The sequence below is a fragment of the Tamandua tetradactyla genome, chromosome 16, assembly GCF_023851605.1.
Source record: "Tamandua tetradactyla isolate mTamTet1 chromosome 16, mTamTet1.pri, whole genome shotgun sequence".
Lineage (NCBI taxonomy): Eukaryota > Metazoa > Chordata > Mammalia > Pilosa > Myrmecophagidae > Tamandua > Tamandua tetradactyla.
Window position 1 is genome coordinate 22245125 of NC_135342.1, and position 25542 is coordinate 22270666.

Consider the following 25542-nt stretch of genomic DNA (forward strand, 5'->3'; position numbering starts at 1 on the left):
TGCAAATGTGGACATGTGATCAGAGTGGACCCCACATCAGAGCATGGCCTCTCTCAGGGCCCTTAGGGAGAGACTGAGACATGCGGGTTTGGCTTACTGATGGGGCTGGAGATGAAAGGGTAAGAGGAGAGCTTACCTGTCAGGTCAGGAGGTATTTGCTAAAACTTCTAGAATGCAATATACCAGAAATGGGTTAGCTTTTACACTGGGAATTTATTAGTTTACAAATTTACAATCCTAAGGCCATGGAAATGTCCAAATTAAGGCATCAACAAGATGTACCTTCGATGAAGACAGGTTGCCGGCATCTGGGATACCTCTGTTACAGGGGAAGGCACGTGGCTAGCGTCTGCTGATTCTTCCCTCCCAGGTTGCATTGCTTTTAGTGGCTTTCTGTTGCAGTTGTTTATTGCAACAAAGCTCAAAGTACCAAGAAATGAAATGAAAAGAAAGACAGGAATCAGGGGTCTTGTAGACATCCGTCAACAGGCAAGTCAGATAGCAACAGGTTATATAGGGCTATAGATATGTGACCAGGAACAAGTATACAATGTAGAAAGCAGGCTTCCTGGTGGCACAGTTTGTTTGCTACTTTGAAATAGGTAGAAAAACACTCAGCTATGTTCTGGGACATTCTCTTCCTCTCAAGCTAACAAAGCAAGCAGTCCTAATCTAGGGCTGCAACCACGGCACTTCCTCCTTCTAGAAGCCGCCACAGCATTTCTAGGTCGTGGCTAACTTTAACTCCTGCAGCTTCCTCTCTTCGCTTCTGTGGGTGTGTCCTTGTCTCTCGGCTTCTCTTGGGCTGCTTTGAGCTCTCTGGGCTGTTTCTGTCGTTTATCCCCTCGACAAGGGCTCCAGTAAGGGGATTAAGGCTCACCTTGAATGGGGCGGGCCACATCTCAATTGAAACAACCTAAGGTCCCACCTACAATAGGTCTGCACCCTCAGGAATGGGTCAAAGGGCCCTCTCTGGGGTACCCAGCATTTTCAGACCACCATAGGAGGGAATGCTTTATCCTATGACCATTTGGAGCCATGGTGAGTTCCGGGTAGAAAGAACCCTGGAGCCTCGGAGGTGGACATTAATGTGCTGAAAGGAGGTTTATCTCAGTGAAATCCACCTTCCAGAAGTTACTGGCAATACAGGGCTGGAGTTCACAGGTGTGCATGGAAGGACCGGGTTTGGATCTTGAATTCTGGGTCCTTCCTCACGTTGGTTACTCTGATAGCTCCTCTTTGATTTCCCCCATCCACCTAAGGATAAAAATGTTTTGAGGGCTGGCCTTTGGACAACTTGGATCCTGGACTAGGGGACAAGCAAGTTTGTTTGTGAAGGTCAGCGTGTCAAATGGGCCACCAAGGTCTGGACAGAAGAATGCTGGAGGGTTCAGGAGATGGGCTGAGAAAGGGCAGCACCCCCCACCCCCAAGGCATCCAATGCCCGTAGCTGCTCCTTCAATGCCCATCTTTGTGTGGACATAAGATAGCCCCATTTTCCTTGTTCCTGAGACCCCAAGCTGGGTGCTAAGAGGGGCAAGTGCAGGGAGCTGTCCAGTATACCCTGATCCCCAGGGCAGCTGTGCTTTCCCCCGGTAGACCAGTCTCTGGGAACCTGTTAACATGGTCCCACCATTTTGTGCCCCCCAACTTCTCTCTGTTAGGAAGTAGGGATGGGGTGGAGCAAATTAGAGGTAATATTTCACAGTGTGACCCAGAAAAAAATTGAGCCAAAGGTTCAGGTGAATTACTTTTATTCCTATGAGTAGAAATTAACGAAATGAGGGAAGGGTTCTCTTTATTCCGATCCTTTCCAGGTAATCCAAAGCAGGTCACAGGCCCCTTCACTTTCCTAGAAGGCCCCTGTTCCCACTCTCAGAGAGTGGTAGGATTGGAATTTATTCTCCTGACCCAACCTGTGCTCAGAGCATCCTGTCTGGGTCTCCAGAAATCCAGAAGGAATTTGACTTCTTCACCCAAGCTCCCAGTGGCTCCTTGGGCCTTAAGGCTGATTCTTTGCAGGGTCTGTGGTCTCAGATGGCCGTTCCTCTCAGCCGCTAAGGAGCAATTTCCGGAGAAAACTACTGAGCCACTTCTGCTTTGGGGTTGATCTGATAGTAAATATTTGTGTCATGGTTTAGAAGTTTCTGCAAAAGGAAAGAAGAGTCCTCTGACCACCTTGTAACCTTCTCAGAACTAGATCCTGCTCGTCCCCGGCTCTGGTCCTGAGCTGGGGCTGCTCAGAGAGGTTTCTGCTCTCAGGCCCCTCCCCCCTCTGTTCCCCACCCACTGCTGCACCCTTGCCTGCTATTTCCTGAATCTCTAAGCACAGCCAGGTATATGTGGGGGGGAGGGGCAGGGGGGAACCCTAGGTGTTCTGGGGACCTTGGGCCCAAAACGTCCATTGCCCACACTCACTATATAGATGGAAACGGCAGTCCTGCAATCATGCAGGGGGCCTGGCAAGGGGGAGAGAGCAGACATCAGGCGACACGCTGGTCCTAAGTGAGCAGATGCCAGGGCCTGAGCCTGGAAGGTTCTTGTCTGTGACAGGCCATAGGTCACCCCCCTGAGTTTGCTTTCAATACTTCTCTTTAGGAGTGACCAACTTTGTCCCTCAGTGGCAGTCTCCAAGCCTGTAATACAGCAGCCTATCCCTTCCTGCCGTGTCTCACCCCTCATGCTTGGGCCCCTGGCTGATGCTCCCAACGCCCACTCTATGCATTGCTGGACTCCTGGCTTCTCCCTCAAGGTGGGCTCAGGACAGGCTGAGTTGGCTCCTGCCAAGCTCCTGGACAGACAAGGCTATCTTTACCTGGAGGGTGGGAGTCTGGGCTATGTGTCAGTCTCTCCACCCTGAGTCTGTGCAGCTAGGACCCCCAGCTTAGGGGAATGGAAGGGGACATGCTTACTGGAGAAGTGGTGTTGTGTGGGTGTCATGGTCACGTTCATGTGTCAGCTTGGTCAAGTGGTGGCACCTGTTTGTTTGATTGGGCAAGGGCTGGCCTGTCTGTTGCGATGAGGACATTTCATAGAATTAAATCATAATCACATCAGCTGCATCCACAGCTGACTCCATTTGTAATCAGTCAAGGGGAGTGTTTTCTTTAATGAGTGATGCTTAATCTAATCACTGGAAGCCTTTTAAGGAGGATTCAGAAGAGACAGGCTCTCCTCCTGCCTCGGCCTCTCCTATGGAGTTCATCCAGACGCTCCATCAGAATCATCAGCTTCACAGCCTGCCCTATGGATTTTGGACTCTATGTTCCCATGGTTAAATGAAATGCTTTTATAAATTTTTTATTTACGAATATTTCCTGTTGATTCTGTTTCTCTAGAGAACCCTAACGAATACAACTTGGTACCAGGAGTGGTTCTTAAGAAACAGAATCTAAAAAATGAGTTTTTATGAATGGTTTTCTACTCTGACTGGACTCAAAGGCACTAAGGACTCTGATTCCCATAATCAGAATGACACTGCCAATCCATGGAGTGAGTTGGCAAAAGAGATAGTCAAAATATCACCATTCGATTCTCCTAATGCTTCACTTGTATGAAGCCAGACTCTGGGGGATAATGTTTTTGACGCTTTTATGGAGTTTTGTGGAAATAGGAGTTATAGAGATGTTGGCTGGTTGTTGTTAGATACACTGTATACATTAATGAGTGAAAAGGATGGGCTTGAGGCTTCAAACAAGAAGTTTAACCACTATCTAACAGATGTAGAAGTTTCTGTGAGTGTCCTGAAGGAAAATTGCATTTGCTATAAACGTAGAATTGAGATCTCTGAAAATCAGACTCAGAATCTTATTGTTAGAGTAGCAACTTTACAACGTAAACTGAAATTTCAATCTTGCATGGTGTCTGCCGTTAGTGGGACCCTGAAAAATGGGATGGCGACATATGGCTTGATAATGATGTTGGGGGTGAGGTTGAAACCCTGGGTCATGCTGAGTCTTCTCTAGATAACCCTGTAATAGTCTGCCCTGAGGACATAGCCGCCCCACTTCCAGCCTGCCTTGAGGAGTTGGTCACCCAAACTCCACCTGAAGGGATTAGCCCTAGAGTGATTCATCCTGTTTCACCAGATGAAACTGCAAATAAATGCCCTGAAGCAAATGGCTTGGAAGATATTTCTAATTCTTTTCATGACCCACCTCCACCAACCCTCATTTCATCCAGACCTATCACTAGACTAAAGTCCCAACAGACCCCTAAAGGTGAGGTACAAAGTATCACACATGAGGAGGTACGTTATACTCCAAAAGAACTGTGTGAGTTTTCCAATTTATATAGACAGAAATCAGGGGAATATGTGTGGCAATGGATTTTAAGGGTGTGGGATAATGGTGGGAGGAATATAAGGCTGGATCAGGCTGAATTTATTGATATGGGCCCACTAAGCAGAGATTCTGCATTCAATGTTATAGCTCGAGCGGTTAGAAAAGGTGTTAACAGCTCGTTTGGGTGGTTGGTTGAAACATGGATTAAAAGGTGGTGGACAGTAGAATGGTATGATTTCTAAATGTTGCGTTAATTTCTTTTTTCCATTAATTAATAAAAGAACTAAAAAATTAAAAAAAAAAAAAAAGGTGCTGGACAGGGGCAGGCCACGGTGGCTCAGCAGGCAAGAATGCTCGCCTGCCATGCCAGAGGACCCGGGTTCTATTCCCGGTGCCTGCCCATGTAAAAAAATAAAAATAAAAAATAAAAAAAAAGGTGGCGGATATTACTTGAGGTTGAAATGCCAGAACTGCCCTGGTATAATGTAGATGAGGGGATCCAGAGGCTTAGAGAGATTGGGATGTTAGAGTGGATTTATCATGCAAAGCCTGATCCTGTACCCCAGGAATGTCTGGAAGATGCACCTTTGACCAGAACAGTGAGAAATAAATTTGGGAGACTAGCGCCATCATCCCTGAAAGCTCTGTAGCTGCACTTCTCTGTAGGTCAGATATGACTGTGGGAACTGCTGTCACAGAGCTGGAATCCTTAAACACAATGGGGATGATCCCGAGTTGGCAGAAGCCAGGTGGCAGCACTTAATCACCAAAGACAGGGTAGACATGGCTATTATAATAGACAGTAAGCTCAAAGCAGGAGTCAGAATAATCTGACTTGCAGAGATTTGTGGCCTTGGCTAGTAAATCATGGGGTACCTAGAAATACAATAGAAGGGCAGTCTACTAAATTCTTGTTTGAGCTGCATAAACAAAAGAGTTCTAGGTCAAGTGAACAGAGGTCTAACCTGAATCTCAAAAACACAGAATCACAGCCCCTTAATCAATTCCAGACTTGAGACAGTTTACAGACCCAGAGCCCCTTGAATGAAGGGGAGGCCAGGTCCCTTTGGGGGAGAACCCTGTTACACTGCCACAAATTTATACTGTTAACCTTCCTCCAAGCCTTCCCCAAGGAGACCGACGGCCTTTTACGAGGGTAACTGTGCACTGGGGAAAAGGAAATGATCAGATATTTCAGGGATTATTAGACACTGGTTCAGAAGTGACATTAATTCCAGGGGACCCAAAACGTCACTCTGGTCCACCAGTCAGAGAGGGAGCTTATGGAAGCCAAGTGACTGATGGACTTTTAGCTCAGGTCCATCTCACAGTGGGTCCAATGGGCCCCCGGACCCATTCTGTAGACATTTCCCCAGTTCCAGAACGTGTAATTGGAATAGACATACTGAGCAACTGGCAGAATCCCCACATTGGCTCTCTAACTCATGCAGTGAGGGCTGTTATGGTGGGAAAGGCCAAGTGGAAGCCACTAGAACTGCCCCTACTGAACAAAATAGTAAATCAGAAGCAATACCGGATTCCTGGAGGGATTGCAGAGATCATTGCCACTCTTAAGGACTTGAAGGATGCAGGAGTGGTGATTCCCACCACATCCCTGTTCAACTCTCCTATTTGGCCTGTGCGGAAAACAAATGGGTCTTGGAAGATGAAGCAGATTACCGTAAGCTCAACCAGGTGGTAACTTCAATCACAGCTGCTGTTTCCAGATGTGGTATCATTGCTTGAGCAAATCAATACATCCCCTGGTATCTGATATGCAGCTATTGATCCGGGAAATGCTTTTTTCTCAATAGCTATTAGTAAGGACCACCAGAAACAGTTTGCTTTCAACTGGCAAGTTCAGCGATATATTTTCATTATTCTGCCTCAGGGGTAATCAACTCTCCAGCCCTATGTCATACTCTTGTCCGCAGGGACCTTGATCATTTCTCCCACCTGCAAGCCATCACACTGGTCCATTATATTGATGATATCATGTTGATTGGACCTAGTGAGCAAGAAGTAGCAACTACTCTAGACTTACTGGTAATGCATTTTTGTGTCAGAGCATGGGAGATAAATCCAACAAAAATGCAGGGGCCTTCCACCTCAGTGAAATTTCTAGGTATTCAGTGTTGTGGGGCATGTCGAGTTATTCCTTCTAAGGTGAAGGATAAGTTGCTGCATCTGGCCCCTCCTACGACCAAAAAAGAAGCCTAGTTGGTCTTTTTGGATTTTGGCGATAACGTATTCCTCATTTGGGTGTGCTACTCTGGCCCATTTATCAAGTGACCAGAAAAGCTGCTAATTTTGAGTGGGGACCTGAACAAGACAAGGCTCTGCCACAGGCCCAGGCTGCTGTACAAGCTGCTCTGCCACTTGGGCCGTATGATCCAGCAGATCCAATGGTGCTGGAAATGTCAGTGGCAAATAGAGATACTGTTTGGCGCCTTTGGCAGGCCCCTATAGGAGAATCACAACGCAGACCCTTAGGATTTTGGAGTAAAGCCTTACCATCTGCTGCAGATAACTACTCTCCTTTTGAGAAACAGCTTTTGGCCTCCTACTGGGCCTTAGTAGAGACTGAATGCTTAACCATGGGCCACCAAGTTACCATGAGACCTGAGTTGCCTATCATGAACTGGGTGTTGTCTGACCCACCAAGCCATAAAGTTGGGCGTGCACAGCAGCACTCTATCATAAAATAAAAATGGTATATATGAGATGGGTCAGAGCAGGTCCTGAAGGCACAAGTAAGTTACCTGAGGAAGTGGCTCAAATGTGCTGGTCTCCACTCCTGCCACATTACCTTCTCTTTCCCAGACCAGAGCTATGGCATCTGGGGAAGTTCCAAGAGGAACAAGGAAGAGAAAACTCGGGCCTGGTTTACAGATGGTTCAGTAAGACACGACAGGTACCACCCGAAAGTGGACAGCTGCAGCATTACAACCCCTTTCTGGGGTGTCCTTGAAGGACAGTGGTGAGGGGAAATCCTCCCAGTGGGCAGAACTTTGAACAGTGCACCTGGTTGTCACTTTGCTTGGAAGGAGAACTGGCCAGAGGTGTGTTTGAATACTGACTCATGGGCTGTTGCTAATGGTTTGGCTGGATAGCCAGGGACTCGGAAAGACCATAATTGGAAAATTGGTGACAAAGAGGTCTGGGGAAGAGGGATGTGGATAGACATTTCTGAGTGGACTAAAAACATGAAGATATTTGTGTCCCATGTGAATGTGCACCAGAGGGTGGCTTCAGCAGAGGAAGGTTTTAATAATCAAGTAGATAAGATGACCCATTCTGTGGACACCAGTCAGCCTCTTTTTCTAGCAACTCCTGTCATTGCCCAATGGGCTCATGAACAAAGTGGTCATGGTGGTAGGGATGGAGGTTATGCATGGGCTCAGCAACCTGGCTACAGCCACTGCTGAGTGCCCAATCTGCCAGCATCAAAGACCCACACTCAGCCCCAATAAGGCACCATTCCCCGAGGTGACCAGCCAGCTACATGGTGGCAGGTTGATTACATTGGACCATTCCCTTCATGGAAGGAGCAGTGATTTGTTCTAACTGGAATAGACACATACTCTGGATATGGGTTTGTTTTCCCTGCACGCAATGCTTCTGCCAAAAGTACCATCTGTGGGCTTACAGAATGCCTTATCCATTGTCATGGTATTCCACACAGCATTGTTTCGGATCAAGGAACACACTTCACAGCAAATGAAGTGTGGGAATGGGCACATGCTCATGGAATTCTCTGGTCTTACCATGTTCCCCATCATCCAGAAGCAGCTGGATTGATAGAACAGTGGAATGGCCTTTTGAAAACTCAATTACGGTACCAACTAGGTGGCAATACCTTGAGGGGCTGGGGTAATGTTCTCCAGGAAGTTGTATATGCTCTGAATCAGCATCTGCTGTATGGTGCTGTTTCTCCCATAGCCAGGATCCATGGGTCCAGGAACCAAGGGGTGGAAACAGGAGTGGTACCACTCACTATTACCCCTAGTGATCCACTAGGAAAATTTTTGCTTCCTGACCCTGCAACCTTGAGCTCTGCTGGTCTACAGGTTTTAGTTCCAAAAGGGGAAATGTTTCCACCAGGAGAAACAACAATGATTCCATTGAACTGGAATCTAAGACTGCCACCTGGTCACTTTGGACTACTCATGCCTCTGGATTAACAAACCAAGAAGGGGATTACATTATTGTCTGGGATAATTGACCCTGACTATCAGGTGAAAATAGGACTGCAACTACATAATGGAGGTAAAGAAGAGATTTCCTGGAATATAGGAGATCCCCTTGGGCATCTTTTAGTACTACCATGCCCTGTGATTAAAATCAATGGAAAACTGCAACAACCCAATCCAGGCAGGACTACCAATGGCTCTGAAACTTCAGGAATGAAGGTTTGGGTCACCCCACCAGGCAGAGAACCACGGCCAGCTGAAGTGCTTGCTGAGGGTAAAGGGAACATGGAATGGGTAGTGGAAGAAGGTAGTGATAAATATGAACTTCGACCACATGATCAGTTACAGAAATCAGGAATGTAATGCTGTTTTGTTCATGTTGTATTATTTGAGTTGTAGGATAGCAAGTTTAGGGATGAATGTTGCCTAGGGATTTGTGTCCTATTCTGGAGAGATTTGATGTGTTTCCAGTTGATGATATCTCATCATATATATATGATCCAACTATGTGCTGTTTATGAGAGACTCACTTTAGGACCATTGAAAATAAAAGGATGGTGTTTTGGTTTGCTAAAGCTGCAGAAATGCAATATACCAGAAATGGATTGGCTTTTATGGTGGGGACTTACTAACTTACAATTTACAGCTCTTAGGCCATGAAAATGCCCCAATTAAGGCATTAACAGGATGATACCTGAACTGTGAAGACAGGCTGCCGGCATACGGGACATTTCTGTCACATGGGATGGTACATGGCTGGCATCTGCTGGTCCTTTGCTCCTGGGTTGCATTGCTTTCAGCTTCTAGCTTCTCTGGGTCTTTTTTTCTCTCTCTCTAAGTTACTTCTGTCTTTTATCCTCTCATAAAGGACTCCAGTAAAAAGATTAAGACCCACCTTGAATCAAGTGGGTCACATCTCAATTGAAATAATCTAACCCAAAGGTTTCATCCCAAACAGGTCTGCATCCACAGGAACGGATTAAAAGAACATGGCCTTTTCTGGGGTACATAGCAGCTTCAAACTAGCACACTGATGGGGAAAAAAAGTCCATGCAAACAGCTTTACTGGCATGAATGGCCACCTGCTGGGGCACAAAACAGATCTTAATTTTTTAAAGATTGAACTTATACAAGGCACTTTCTCTGATCATAATGGATGGAAGTTGGAAATAATAACCAGAGAACCAGAATTTTTACAAATGTATGGAGGTTAAACAACATGTTCTTAAACAATTAGTGGGTCAAAGGAGAAATTGCAAGAGAAATCAGTGAATATCTCGAGACAAATGAATATAAGAACACAATATATCAGAATGTATGGGATGCAGTGAAGGCAGTGATGAGAGGGAAATTTATAGCCCCAGACACATACATGAAAAAGGAAGAGGACAATGCAACGGTGGCTCAGTGGCAGAGTTTTTGCCTGCCATGCCAGAGACCTACGTTTGATACCCGGAGCCTGCCCATGCCAAGAAAAAGAAAGAAAAAGCTAAAATCAAATATCTAAGTGAACAACTGGAGAAACTAGAGAATGAACAGCAAACTATTCCCAAAGCAAGCAAACGGAAAGAAATAACAGAGATTAGAGCAGAAATAAATGGAATGTAGAGCAATAACAATAACAACAAAAAATAGAGAGAGTCAATAAAAAGAAAAGTTGGTTCTTTGAGAAGATAATAAAATTTAACAAGCCCTCAGTTAGATCACCAAAGATTAAAAAAAGAGAGAAGAGGACTTCCGGAGAAGATGGCGACTTAGTAAAGTGTGCGCGTCTTAGTTCCTCCTCCAGAAAAACTACTAAATAACTAGAAACAGTACAGAACAGCTCCTGGAGCCATGACAGAGACCAAACACACAGTGTACCCCAGTCTGGACCGGCTGGACCGGCTACGAGACTCCACTGCGGTGAGGTCCCCGAGCGGTGCGTGCTTCCCCAGGCTGCGGCGGCTGGTGGCCGGCCCCCCTCCCTCCCTCCTTCCCGGGCCAGCTGGGAGCCTCGGATCGGCAGTTCCCCAAGCCGCAGCGGCCGGCGCCCCTCCCCCACAGGCGACTTCCCGGAGGGAAAGGAAAGAGTCTCCAACAGTAGTAGAGACTGAGTCCAACCTAACACCAATAGTGGCATTAATGAACAACTTCTGACTACTAAAAATAGGCCCTCAGCTCAGGCAAAACTGATCAAGGCGGAAGTCGCCTATTGGGCTAACTGAAAAAGAGGAAAGGGGGCGAAACAGAGCCTTCTGCAGCTGTTTCTGTGGAGGCTTGGTTGCCTCTGGGCTCAGTGCTGGGATTACACAGGTTGTGACTGCCCTGAACGCAGAAACAGGCTGCTTTCAGGGCTCTCTACCACCTGAACCTTCCCCGCGGGAGGGGTGAAATGCAACTCAGGTGGAATCCCTCTCTCAAGGAATTCAGATCCCAGGACTTCACAATTTGAAGTCATTAAAACCAACCTACAACCTTTCCTCTGTCTCCACCACACACCCAGCAGCGAGAGTCTTCCAAAGTTAAAGGAGCCACAACATCTTTTGCTGGTGGGACCCGCAGACAGACAAACACCACATACTGGGAAGGATAAGAAAAACAGAGCCCAGAGACTTCACAGGAAAGTCTTTCAACCTGCTGGGTCCCACACTCAGGGAAATCTGATTAAATGCCCAGACGCCAGCAAAAAATAACAAATCACACCAGGAAAATTGAACATATGGCCCAGTCAAGGGAACAAACCAATAGCTCAAATGAGATACAGGAGCTGAGACAACTAATTCTGAATATACGAACAGAAATGGAAAACCTCTTCAAAAACCAAATCAATAAATTGAGGGAGGACATGAAGAAGGCATGGGATCAACAAAAAGAAGAAATGGAAAGTCTGAAAAAATAAATCACAGAACTTATGGGAATGAAAGATACAGTAGAAGAGATGAAAAAAACAATGGAAGCCTACAATGGTAGATTTCAAGAGACAGAGGCTAGAAATAGTGAACTAGAGGATGGAACATCTGAAATCCAAAAAGAAACAGAAACTATAGGGAAAAGAATGGAAAAATTTGAGCAGGGGCTCAGGGAATTGAATGATAATATGAAGCGCACAAATATACGTGTTGTGGGTGTCCCAGAAGGAGAAGAGAAGGGAAAAGGAGGAGAAAAACTAATGGAAGAAATTATCACTGAAAATTTCCCAACTCTTATGAAAGACCTAAAATTACAGATCCAAGAAGTGCAGCACACCCCAAAGAGAATAGATCCAAATAGGCGTTCTCCAAGACACTTACTAGTTAGAATGTCAGAGGTCAAAGAGAAAGAGAGGATCTTGAAAGCAGCAAGAGAAAAACAATCCATCACATACAAGGGAAACTCAATAAGACTATGTGTAGATTTCTCAGCAGAAACCATGGAAGCAAGAAAACAGTGGGATGATATATTTAAATTACTAAAAGAGAAAAACTGCCAACTAAGACTTCTATATCCAGCAAAATTGTCCTTCAAAAATGAGGGAGAAATTAAAACATTTTCAGACAAAAAGTCATTGAGAGAATTTGTGACCAAGAGACCAGCTCTGCAAGAAATACTAAAGGGAGCACTAAAGTTAGATATGAAAAGACAGAAGAGAGAGACATGGAGAAGAGTGTAGAAAGAAGGAAAATCAGATATGATATATATAATACAAAAGGCAAAATGGTAGAGGAAAGTATTACCCAAACAGTAATAACACTAAATGTTAATGGACTGAATTCCCCAATCAAAAGACATAGACTGGCAGAATGGATTAAAAAACAGGATCCTTCTATATGCTGTCTACAGGAAACACATCTTAGACCCAAAGATAAACATAGGTTGAAAGTGAAATGTTGGTGTTCTAGTTTGCTAGCTGCTGGAAAGCAATATACCAGAAATGGAATGGCTTTTAAAAGGGAGAATTTAATGAGTTGCAAGTTTACAGTTCTAAGGCCAAGAAAATGTCCTAATTAAAACAAGTCTATAGAAATGTCCAATCAAAGGCATCCAGGGAAAAGATACCTTGGTTCAAGAAGGCCGATGAAGTTCAGGGTTTCTCTTTCAAGTGAGACGGCACACGGTGAACACAGTCAGGGCTTCTCTCTTGGCTGGAAAGGCACATGGTGAATATGGCGTCATCTGCTAGCTTTCTCTCCTGGCTTCTGGTTTCATGAAGCTCCCCAGGGGCGTTTTCCTTCTTCATCTCCAAAGGTTGCTGGCTGGTGGACTCTCTGCTTCGTGGTGCTGCAGCATTCTCTACTCTCTCTGAATTTCTCTGAATCTATCATTCTCCAAAATGTTTCCTCTTTTATAGGACTTCAGAAACTAATTAAAACCCACTCAAATGGGTGGAGACATGTCATCCCCTAATCCAGTTTAACAACCATTCTTAACTAAATCACATCAACCAGGGAGATGATCTCATTACAGTTTCAAATATACAGTATTGAATAGGGATTATTCTGCATTTAAGAAATGGGATTTATATTAAAACATGGCTTTTCTTAGGGGGCATACTTCCTTTCAAACCAGCACAGTTGGGAAAAGATATCATGCAAATAACAACCAGAAAAGAGCAGGAGTAGCTATACTAATATCCAACAAATTAGACTTCAAATGTAAAACAGTTAAAAGATACAAAGAAGGATACTATCTACTAATAAAAGGAACAATTAAACAAGAAGACATAACAATCATAAATATTTACGCACCGAACCAGAATGCCCCAAAATACGTGAGGAATACACTGCAATTACTGAAAAGAGAAATAGACACATCTACCATAATAGCTGGAGACTTCAATTCCCCACTCTCATCAGTGGACAGAACATCTAGACAGAGGATCAATAAAGAAACAGAGAATTTGAATATTACAATAAATGAGCTAGACTTAACAGACATTTATAGGACATTACACCCCACAACAGCAGGATACACCTTTTTCTCAAGTGCTCATGGATCATTCTCAAAGATAGACCATATGCTGGGTCACAAAGCAAGTCTCAACAAATTTAAAAAGATTGAAATCATACACAACACTTTCTCGGATCATAAAGGAATGAAGTTGGAAATCAATAATAGGCAGAGTGCCAGAATATTCACAAATACGTGGCGGCTCAACAACACACTCTTAAACAACGAGTGGGTCAAGGAAGAAATTACAAGAGAAATTAGTAAATATCTCGAGGCGAATGAAAATGAAAACACAACATATCAAAACCTATGGGACGCAGCAAAGGCAGTGCTAAGAAGGAAATTTATTGCCCTAAATGCCTGTATCAGAAAAGAAGAAAGGGCAAAAATTCAGGAATTTACTGTCCACTTGGAAGAACTGGAGAAAGAACAGCAAACTAACCCCAAAGCAAGCAAAAGGAAAGAAATAACAAAGATTAGAGCAGAAATTAATGAAATTGAGAACATGAAAACAATAGAGAAAATCAATAAGACCAGAAGCTGGTTCTATGAGAAAATCAACAAGATTGATGGGCCCTTAGCAAGACTGACAAAAAGAAGAAGAGAGAGGATGCAAATAAATAAGATCAGAAATGGAAGAGGAGACATAACCACTGACCTCACAGAAATAAAGGAGGTAATAACAGGATACTATGAACAACTTTATGCTAATAAATACAACAATGTAGATGAAATGGACAAGTTCTTAGAAAGGCATGAACAACCAACTTTGACTCAAGAAGAAATAGATGACCTCAACAAACCAATCACAAGTAAAGAAATTGAATCAGTCATTCAAAAGCTTCCCAAAAAGAACAGTCCGGGACCAGATGGCTTCACATGTGAATTCTACCAAACATTCCAGAAAGAATTAGTACCAACTCTGCTCAAACTCTTCAAAAAAATCGAAGTGGAGGGAAAGCTACCTAATTCATTGTATGGAGCCAACATCACCCTCATACCAAAACCAGGCAAAGATATTATAAAAAAAGAAAACTACAGACCAATCTCTCTAATGAATATAGATGCAAAAATCCTCAACAAAATTCTAGCAAATCGAATCCAGCAACACATTAAAAGAATTATGCATCATGACCAAGTAGGATTCATCCCAGGTATGCAAGGATGGTTCAACATAAGAAAATCAATTAATGTAATACACCATATCAACGAATCAAAGCAGAAAAATCACATGATCATCTCAATTGATGCAGAGAAGGCATTTGACAAGATTCAACATCCTTTCCTGTTGAAAACACTTCAAAGGATAGGAATACAAGGGAACTTCCTTAAAATGATAGAAGAAATATATGAAAAACCCACAGCTAATATCATCCTCAGTGGAGAAAAATTGAAAACTTTCCCCCTAAGATCAGGAACAAGACAAGGATGTCCATTATCACCACTATTATTCAACATCGTGTTGGAGGTTCTAGCCAGAGCAATTAGACAAGAAAAAGAAATACAAGGCATCAAAATTGGAAAGGAAGAAGTAAAACTGTCACTGTTTGCAGACGATATGATACTATACGTCAAAAACCCGGAAAAATCCCCAACAAAACTACTAGAGCTAATAAATGAGTACAGCAAAGTAGCAGGTTACAAGATCAACATTCAAAAATCTGTAGTGTTTCTATACACTAGCAATGAGCAAGCTGAGGGGGAAATCAAGAAACGAGTTCCATTTACAACTGCAACTAAAAGAATAAAGTACTTAGGAATAAATTTAACTAAAGAGACAAAAAACCTATACAAAGAAAACTACAAAAAACTGTTAAAAGAAATCACAGGAGACCTAAATAGATGGAAGGGCATACCGTGTTCATGGATTGGAAGACTAAATATAGTTAAGATGTCAATCCTACCTAAATTGATCTACAGATTCAATGCAATACCAATCAAAATCCCAACAACTTATTTTTCAGAAATAGAAAAACCAATAAGCAAATTTATCTGGAAGGGCAGGGTGCCCCGAATTGCTAAAAGTATCTTGAGGAAAAAAAAACGAAGCTGGGGGTCTCACGCTGCCGGACTTTAAGGCATATTATGAAGCCACAGTGGTCAAAACAGCATGGTACTGGCATAAAGATAGATATATTGACCAATGGAATTGAATAGAGTGCTCAGATATAGACCCTCTCATCTATGGACATTTGATCTTTGATAAGGCAGTCAAGCCAACTCACCTGGGACAGAACAGTCTCTTCAATAAATGGTGCCTAGAGAACTGGATATCCATATGCAAAAGAATGAAAGAGGACCCATATCTCACACCCTATACAAAAGTTAACTCAAAATGGATCAAAGATCTAAACATTAGGTCTAAGACCATAAAACAGTTAGAGGAAAATGTAGGGAGATATCTTATGAAACTTACAATTGGAGGCGGGTTTATGGACCTTACACCTAAAGCAAGAGCACTGAAGAAGGAAACAAATAAATGGGAGCTCCTCAAAATTAAACACTTTTGTGCATCAAAGAACTTCATCAAGAAAGTAGAAAGACAGCCTACACAATGGGAGACAATATTTGGAATGACATATCAGATAAAGGTCTAGTATCCAGAATTTATAAAGAGATTGTTCAACTCAACAACAAAAAGACAGCCAACCCAATTACAAAATGGGAAAAAGACTTGAACAGACACCTCTCAGAAGAGGAAATACAAATGGCCAAAAGACACATGAAGAGATGCTCAATGTCCCTGGCCATTAGAGAAATGCAAATCAAAACCACAATGAGATATCATCTCACACCCACCAGAATGGCCATTATCAACAAAACAGAAAATGACAAGTGCTGGAGAGGATGCGGAGAAAGAGGCACACTTATCCACTGTTGGTGGGAATGTCAAAGGGTGCAACCACTGTGGAAGGCAGTTTGGCGGTTCCTCAAAAAGCTGAATATAGAATTGCCATACGACCCAGCAATACCATTGCTAGGTATCTACTCAAAGGACTTAAGGGCAAAGACACAAACGGACATTTGCACACCAATGTTTATAGCAGCATTATTTACAATTGCAAAGAGATGGAAACAGCCAAAATCTCCATCAACAGAAGAGTGGCTAAACAAACTGTGGTATATACATACGATGGAATATTATGCAGCTTTAAGACAAGATAAACTTATGAACCATGTAATAACATGGATGGACCTAGAGAATATTATGCTGAGTGAATCCAGCCAAAAACTAAAGGACAAATACTGTATGGTCCCACTGATGTGAACGGACATTCGAGAATAAACTTGAAATATGTCATTGGTAACAGAGTTCAGCAGGAGTTAGAAACAGGGTAAGACAATGGGTAATTGAAGCTGAAGGGATACAGACTGTGCAACAGGACTAGATACAAAAACTCAAAAATGGACAGCACAATAATACCTAATTGTAAAGTAATCATGTTAAAACACTGAATGAAGCTGCATCTGAGCTATAGGTTTTTGTTTTGTTTTGTTTTGTTTTGTTTTGATTTTACTATTATTACTTTTATTTTTTTCTCTATATTAACATTCTATATCTTTTTCGGTTATGTTGCTAGTTCTTCTAAACCAATGCAAATGTACTAAGAAATGATGATCATGCATCTATGTGATGATGTTAAGAATTAATGATTGCATGTGTAGAATGGTATGATCTCTAAATGTTGGGTTAATTTCTTTTTTTCCGTTAATTAAAAAAAAAAAGAGAGAGAAGGGATAATTGGAGATGAAGGGATACAGACTGTACAACGGGACTGGATATAAAAACTCAGAAATGGACAGCACAATACTACCCAATTGTAATGCAATTATGTTAAAACACTGAATGAAGCTGCATGTGAGGTATAGGTTTTTTGTTTTTGTTTTTTTTTCTTTCTATTATTGTTTTAATTCTTATTCTGTTGTCTTTTTATTTCTTTTTCTAAATCGATGCAAATGTACTAAGAAATGATGAATATGCAACTATGTGATGTTATTAAGAATTACTGATTATACATGTAGATTGGAATGATTTCTAATTGTTTTGTTAATTCTTTTTTTAATTAATAAAAAAAATAAATAAAAATTTAAAAAAAGAGTAAAAAAAAAAAAGAACTTCATCAAGAAAGTAGAAAGACAGCCTACACAATGGGAGACAATATTTGGAAACAACATATCAGATAAAGGTCTAGTATCCAGAATTTATAAAGAGATTGTTCAACTCAACAAAAAGACAGCCAACCCAATTACAAAATGGGAAAAAGACTTGAACAGACACCTCTCAGAAGAGGAAATACAAATGGCCAAAAGACACATGAAGAGATGCTCAATGTCCCTGGCCATAAGAGAAATGCAAATCAAAACCACAATGAGATATCATCTCACACCCACCAGAATGGCCATTATCAACAAAACAAAAAATGACAAGTGGTGGAGAGGATGTGGAGAAAGAGGCACACTTATCCACTGTTGGTGGGAATGTCAAATGGTGCAACCACTGTGGAAGGCAGTTTGGCGGTTCCTCAAAAAGCTGAATATAGAATTGCCATATGACCCAGCAATACCATTGCTAGGTGTCTACTCAAAGGACTTAAGGGCAAAAACACAAACGGACATTTGCACACCAATGTTTATAGCAGCATTAATTACAATTGCAAAGAGATGGAAACAGCCAAAATGTCCATCAACAGACGAGTGGCTAAACAAACTGTGGTATATACATACGATGGAATATTATGCAGCTTTAAGACAGGATAAACTTATGAAGCATGTAATAACATGGATGGACCTAGAGAACATTATGCTGAGTGAGACTAGCCAAAAACTAAAGGACAAATACTGTATGGTCTCACTGATGTGAACCGACATTAGAGAATAAACTTGGAATATGTCATTGGTAACAGAGACCATCAGGAGTTAGAAATAGGGTAAGATAATGGGTAATTGGAGCTGAAGGGATGTGCAACAGGACTGAATGCAAAAACTCAAAAATGGACAGCACAATGCTACCTAATTGTAATGTAATTATGTTAAAACACTGAATGAAGCTGCATCTGAGCTATAGTTTTTTGTTTGTTTGTTTGTTTGTTTTTTATATATTTTTTGTATTTTTATTTTTTCTCTATATTATCATTTTATTTCTTTTTCTGTTGTCTTGCTATTTCTTTTTCTAAATCGATGAAAATGTACTAAGAAATGAGGATCATACATCTATGTGATGATATTAAGAATCACTGATTGCATATGTAGAATTAAATGATTTCTAAATTTTGTGTTAGTTAATTTTTTTTAATAAATAAAAAAAAAGAGAGAGAAGATGCATATAAAATCAGAAATGAGAAGGTGGTCATTACCACTGATCCTGAAGAAATAAAAAAAGATCATAAGGGAATACTGTGAACAACTGTATGCCAACAAACTAGACAACTTAGATGAAATGGACATTTTCCTAGAAACATATGAACAACTTACACTGACTTGAGAAGAGATAAAACAAAGCAATCACAAGTTAAAGGATTGAATCAGTTATCACAAATCTTCCAACAAAGAAAAGCCCTGGACAAGATGACTTTACAGGTAAATTTTACCAAGCATTACAAGAATTAACGCCATTCCTGATCAAACTCTTCCAAAAAATTGAAGAAGATGGAACCCTACCTCTTTTGTGCAGCCAACATCATTTTATGTTGCCAACTCATTTGTTGAAGCCTCATTCTATGAAGCCAGCATCACCCTCATATGAACGCCTGTTATAGATACTACAAGAAGAGAAGACTACAAACCAATCTCTCTAATGAATATAGATGCAAAAATCCTCAGCAAAATTCTTGCAGATTGAATCATCCAAAAGCACATTAAAAGAATCAGACACACCATGACCTGGTGGGTTTTATTCCGGGTATGCAAGGGTGGTTTAACATGAGAAAATAAATTAATGTAATACACCACATCAACAAAATGAAAGGGAAAATCTGCATGATCATCTTGAGTTATGCAGAAAAGGCACTTGACAAAATCAAACATCTTTTCTTGATAATAACACTTTGAAAGGCAGGAATTGAAAGAAACTTCTTCAATATGATAGAGGGCATATATGAAAAACCCAAAGCTAACATCATACTCAGTGGTGCAAGATGAAAAGATTTCCCTCTTAGATTGGGAACAAGATAAGGGTGCCCACAGTTTCCACTGTTATTCAACCTGGTGCTAGAAGTTCTAACTAGAGCAAGAGAAAGAAATAAAAGACATCCACATCAGAAAGGAAGAAGTAACACTTTCAATATTTGCAGATGACATGATCCTATATTTAGAAAATCTCCCCAAAATAACAAGGCTACTTTGCTAATAAACAAGTTCAGCAAAGTGGCAGGATACAAGATCAACATCCAAAAACCACTGTGTTATAGAAATACATGAGTAATGAGCTATCCAAATTGGTAATGGAGAAAAACATTCCATTTACAATAGCAACTAAAAGAATTAAATATCTAGGAATAAACTTAACCAGGCATGTACAGGACCTGTACATAGAAAACTACAAACATTGATAAAATAAATCAAAGAAGGCCTAAATAAATGGAAAGAATCCCATGTTTATGGATTGGAAGAATAAAGGTCATTAAGATGTTAATTCTACCCAAATTGATCTACAGATTCAAGACAATATCAATCAAAATTCCAACAGCCTACTTTGCAGAAATGGAAAAGCTAGTTTATCAAGTTTATTTGTAAGGGTAAGGGACCTCGAACAGCCAAAAACATCTTGAAAAAGAAGAGTGAAGTGGGAGGATTCACTTTTCCTGACTTTAAAGAATATTATAAAGCCACAGTGGTCAGAACAGTATGGTACTGGCATAAAGATAGAAATAGTGATCAGTCATATTGAATTGAGAGCATAGAAATAGACCCTCAGATCTATGGTCAATTGATTTTTGACAAGGCTCCCAAATCCACTCAACTGGGACAGAATAGTGTCTTCAATAAATGGTGTTAGGAGAACTGAATATCCATAAGCAAAAGAATGAAAGTGGATCCCTATCTCACACTCTACACAAAAATTAATTCAAAATCGATCAAAGACTTAAATATAAGAGCCAGTACCATAAAACTCCTAGGAGAAAATAAAGGGAAACATCTTCAAGATCTAGTGATAAGCAGTAGTTTCTTGGATCACCCCAATGCACATGCAATGAAAGAAAAAGTAGATCAATGGGACCGCCTCAAAATTGAATACTTCTATGCTTCAAAGGACTTTGTCAAAAAAGGGTGAAAAGACAGCTTGACTCATTGGGAGAAAATATTTGGAAACTCTTATTTAATGAGAGTTTGATATCCAGAATAAATAAAGAACCTACAATTTTGATGATGAATATGCAACTATGTGATGATATTGTGAATTACTGACTATATATGTAGAATGGAATGATCAAAAGTTAGAATGTTTGCGTTTCTTTGGTGTTTTTTGGTATTTAAAAAATAAATAAATAAATAAGTAAATAAAAAGAATTTACAATTCAATAATAAAAATACAAACAACCCAATTTTAAAATGGACAAAAGACGTGAATAGATATTTTTCTGAAGAGGAGATACAAGAGACTAAAAAGCACATGAAAAGATGCTTGTTCTCACTAGCTATTAGGGAAATGCAAGTCAAAACCACAATGAGATATCATTTCACACCTACTAGAATGGCCACTTTTAAACAAACAGGAAACCGCAAGTGTTGAAGAGGACATGGAGAAATAGGAACACTTATTCACTGCTGGGAATGTAAAATGGTACAACCGCTGTGGCAGATGGTTTAGCGTTTCCTCAGAAAGCTAAGTATAGAGTTGCCTTACGACCTGCCAAGCCTGCTATTCAGGAACTGCTCAGAAGATCTGAGAGCAGGGACATGAACAGACACTTCCAAACTGATCTTCGTGGCAGCACTATTCACAATTGCTAAAAGATGGAAGCAACCCAAGTGCCCATCAATGATGAATGGATAAACACAACGTGGTATTTATATGTGACGGAATATTATTCAGCAGTAAGAAGGAATGAAGTCCTGAAGCATGCAACAACGTGAATGAACCTTGAGGACGTTATGTTGAGAGTGAAATGAGTTAGAAACAAAGGGACAGATGTTGTATGGTCTCACTAATATGAACTAATTATATAAACTCATAGATATAAAATCTAGAATAAAGGTTAGGAGTGGATAGAATGAAGCTAGAGAACGGGGAGCGGTTGCTTAATATGTGCAGAAAGTCTAACGATGTTGTACTTAAACGTTTGACATGGATAGAGGTGATGGTAGCACATTACTGTAAGTATAATTAGCAGTGCTGAATTCTGAGTGAACGTGGCTGAAAGGAGTAGTTTAGAGTCAGGGATGGCACCTGAAGGAAAGCTAGAGGTGGAAACAATGGGAATGTATAACACGGTGAATCTCATGGTGGATGAAGACCGTGGTTAACAGTACAAATATTTAAAAAGTTCTTTCATGAACTAGAGCAAATGTACAACACTATTGCGAGGAGTTAATAGTTGAGTGATATATGGGAGAAAATGTACCTATTGCAAACTATGGACTATAATTAAAGGTAATATCTTAATATCATCCTAATACTAGGGGTCAACAATAGGAGGTATAAAGCGTATGGGATATTTAGGGTTTTCTTTTATATTTTTATTTTATCTTATTTTTTTGAGTAATGAAAATGTTCTAAAGTGCATTATGGTGGTGATTGTACAACTATGTGCTGACACTGGGTAACACTGACTGTATACTCTGGATGGATTATATGGTGTGTGAATAAATCTCAATAAAATTGCACTAAAAAAAAAACGGTAGGAAGTAGACTCTGTATGCACAGTGCGTGCTGCAGAAGTCTAGGCACTGACCGGAGCTACAAATGGGGCCCTTGAGTGTCTTAAAGAACACTGACAAGAGAAACCCAGGCAAAGCAGGCTTGCAGGCTGCCGTCCTAAAATGCATAAGTCACTATCCAGCATCCCCCCGAGTCATCGAGCAAATGCTTCCTTTAAGATTTCATTTCCTAGTTAAATGCAATATGAAAAGGCAGTGCAAAAATGTAGTACAACGTAGTAAATGTAAGACAATTAGGGTTTTTTTTTTTCCTTCAAAGCAAAATGATTACATAAAATCCTGGTGTCCATAAGTACATGGAACCTTGAATAGAGCTTGAGATTTTGTAGGTTTGTTCATAGTGATGCCCCGATAAATCCCAGTGTGATTTGAACAGTGAATAAAAAAGTATTTGCAAAGTCCCCTTGGAGGAATGGCGAGAAAGGGGGAAAATTCAACTTCCCCATGTGGAGAATTCCCGATATTCTCACAAGCAGTGGGGACAACCAAAGTAATAGGCCAAGCCCTCAATCTTAGGGTTGGTTCATATGAAACTTATCCCCTCAAAAGATAGGCTAAGTCTAATTAAAATTAGGCCTAAGAATCACCCCCAGAGAACCTCTTCTGTTGCTCAGATGTGGCCTCTCTCAGCCAACACAACAAGCAAACTCACTGCCCCCCCCCCCCTCTACGTGGGACATGACTCCCAGGGTTGTGGACCTTCCTTGCAACGTGGGACAGAAATCCTATGATGAGCTGAGACTCAGCATCAAGGGTTTGAGAAAACCCCTAGAATGAGCTGAGACTCAGCATCAAGGGATTGAGAAAGCCTTCTCGATCAAAAGGGGAAAGAGAGAAATGAGACAAAATAAAGTGTCGATGGCTGAGAGATTCCAAACAGAGTTGAGAGGTTATCCTGGAGGTTATTCTTACGCATTATATAAATATCCCGTTTTTAGTTAAGGTATATTGGAGAGGCTTGAGGGAAGTGCCTGAAACTGTAGAGTTCCATGTTTCTTGAAGATGATTATATAATGATATAGCTTTAGCAATGTGACTGTGTGATTGTGAAAACCTTGTTTCTGATGTTCCTTTTATCTACAGTACAGACAGATGAGTAAAACATATGGATTAAAAATAAATAATAGGGGGAACAAATGTTACAATAAAATTAGTAGATTGAAATGCTAGTGATCAATGAAAAGGAGGAGTATGGTATGTATGAATTCTTTCCTGTTTTCTTTTTCTAAATTGATGCAAATGTTTTAAGAAATGATCATGATGATGAATATACAACTATGTGATGATATTGTGAATTATTGATTATATAGGTAGAACGGAATGATCATATGTTAAGAATGTTTGCTTTTGCTTGTTACAGATTTTAAAAATTAAAAAATTAATAAATATAAATTAAATAAATAAATAATAGGGAAACAAATGTTAAAATAAATTTAGTAGATTGAAATGCTAGTGATCAATGAAAGGGAAGGGCAAGGGATATGGTATGTATGAATTTTTTTCTGTTTTCTTTTTATTTCTTTTTCTGAATTGATGCAAATATTCTAAGAAATGATCACGATGATGAATATATAACTGTGATGATATTGTGAATTACTGATTATATATGTAAAATGGAATGATCATATGGTAAGAATGTTTGTGTTTATATGTTGGTAGGTTTAATCAATAAAATAAATTTAAAAATAAATACATAAATAATAGGGGGAACAAATGTTAAAGTAAATTTGGTAGATTAAAATGCTAGTGATCATTGAAAGGGAGTGGTAAGGGGTATAGAAAAAAATAGGGGAAACAAAGACTAAAATATATTGGGTAGATGGAAATACTAGCAGTCAATGAGAGGGAGGGGTAAGGAGTATGGTATGTATGAGATTTTTTCTTTTTTCTTTTTATTTCTTTTTCTGAATTGGTGTAAATGTTCTAAGAAATTATCATGGTGATGAATATACAACTATGTGATGATATTGTGAGTTATTGATTACATACCAAGAATGGAATGATCATATAGTAAGAATGTTCATGTTTGTATGTTGTTATGTTTAAAAAAATTTTTTTTTTAAATTCTGGTGTCTTCATCCTGGACAAAGGAGGTGAGTTCTGTGCCCGATGTGCTCAATGACCAATTCCTGAGACACCACGGTTTCAAAGGAAGAGTTTATCACCAGGCACAAAGCAGGAGAGCAGATGGCCTGTCGGCCCAAAAATCTGTCTCCCCAAACTGCAGGAATTCTGATAGTGTTATAGTATCAAAAGACGGGCAGGTTTTAGGATAATGAGCCCAGTGGCTCCAGGTGACCTCATTAGAGGTGATCCAATTACTGCGCATGCGCAGACTGGTTACCTGCTAGTCACAGGAAGTGTGTAAGAAAATGGTGCCTTAATATGATGATGGGTATGATTTTTAGGATTATAATGAGGTATAGGTCACTTACAGGTTAAAGTCTAAGCTACTGCACATGCCAGGCAGGCCAATTTGGTTAGATCCAGTCTCAGTTATCAAGATAACTTTGGTATAGGCTGAGACCCCAGTCTTGGGGTTTGTTCATATGAAACTTAACCCCACAAAGGATAGGTCAAGCCTACTTAAAATTAGGCCTAAGAGTCACCCCCAAGAGAGCCTCTTTTGTTGCTCAGATGTGGCCTCTCTCTCCAGCCAACACAACAAGCAAACTCACCACCCTCCCCCCGTCTACGTGGGACGTGACTCCCAGGGGTGTGGACCTTCCTGGCAATGTGGGACAGAAATCCTAGAATGAGCTGAGACTCAGCATCAAGGGATTGAGAAAACCTTCTCCACCAAAAGGGGGAAGAGTGAAATGAGACAAAATAATATGCCAATGGCTAAGAGATTCCAAAAAGAGCCGAGAGGTTATCCTGGAGGTTATTCTTACGCATTAAGTAGATATCACATTTTCAGTTAAGGTATATTTGAGAGGTTGGAGGGAAGTGCCTGAAAATGGGGAGCTGTGTTCCAGTAGCCGTGTTTCTTGATGATGATTGTATAATGATATAGCTTTCACAATGTGACTGTGTGATTGTGAAAACCTTGTGTCTGATGCTCCTTTTATCTACCATGTCAACAGACGAGTAGAACATATGGAATAAAAATAAATAATAGGGAGAACAAATGTTAAAATAAATTTAGTTTGAAATGCTAGTGATCAATGAAAGGGAGGGGTAAGGGGTATGGTATGTATCATTTTTTTTTCTGTTTTCATTTTATTTCTTTTTCTGTTGTCTTTTTTTTTTCTTTTTCTGAATTGATGCAAATGTTCTAA

At 40.6% G+C, this 25542-nt stretch overlaps 1 protein-coding gene across 1 annotated transcript in view; it reads right to left on the minus strand.

Annotated features, from left to right (window-relative positions):
* Positions 1–2102: 2102 nt before the first annotated feature.
* The window catches only part of LOC143659107 (cell adhesion molecule CEACAM1-like), a 36129-nt gene continuing 12689 nt past the window's right edge, over positions 2103–25542 (minus strand). Inside the window, exon 6 of the mRNA XM_077131738.1 lies at positions 2103–2147. Coding sequence (XP_076987853.1) covers positions 2131–2147 — 17 coding nt within the window. The 3' untranslated portion in view covers positions 2103–2130. The remainder of the gene's footprint in view (positions 2148–25542) is intronic.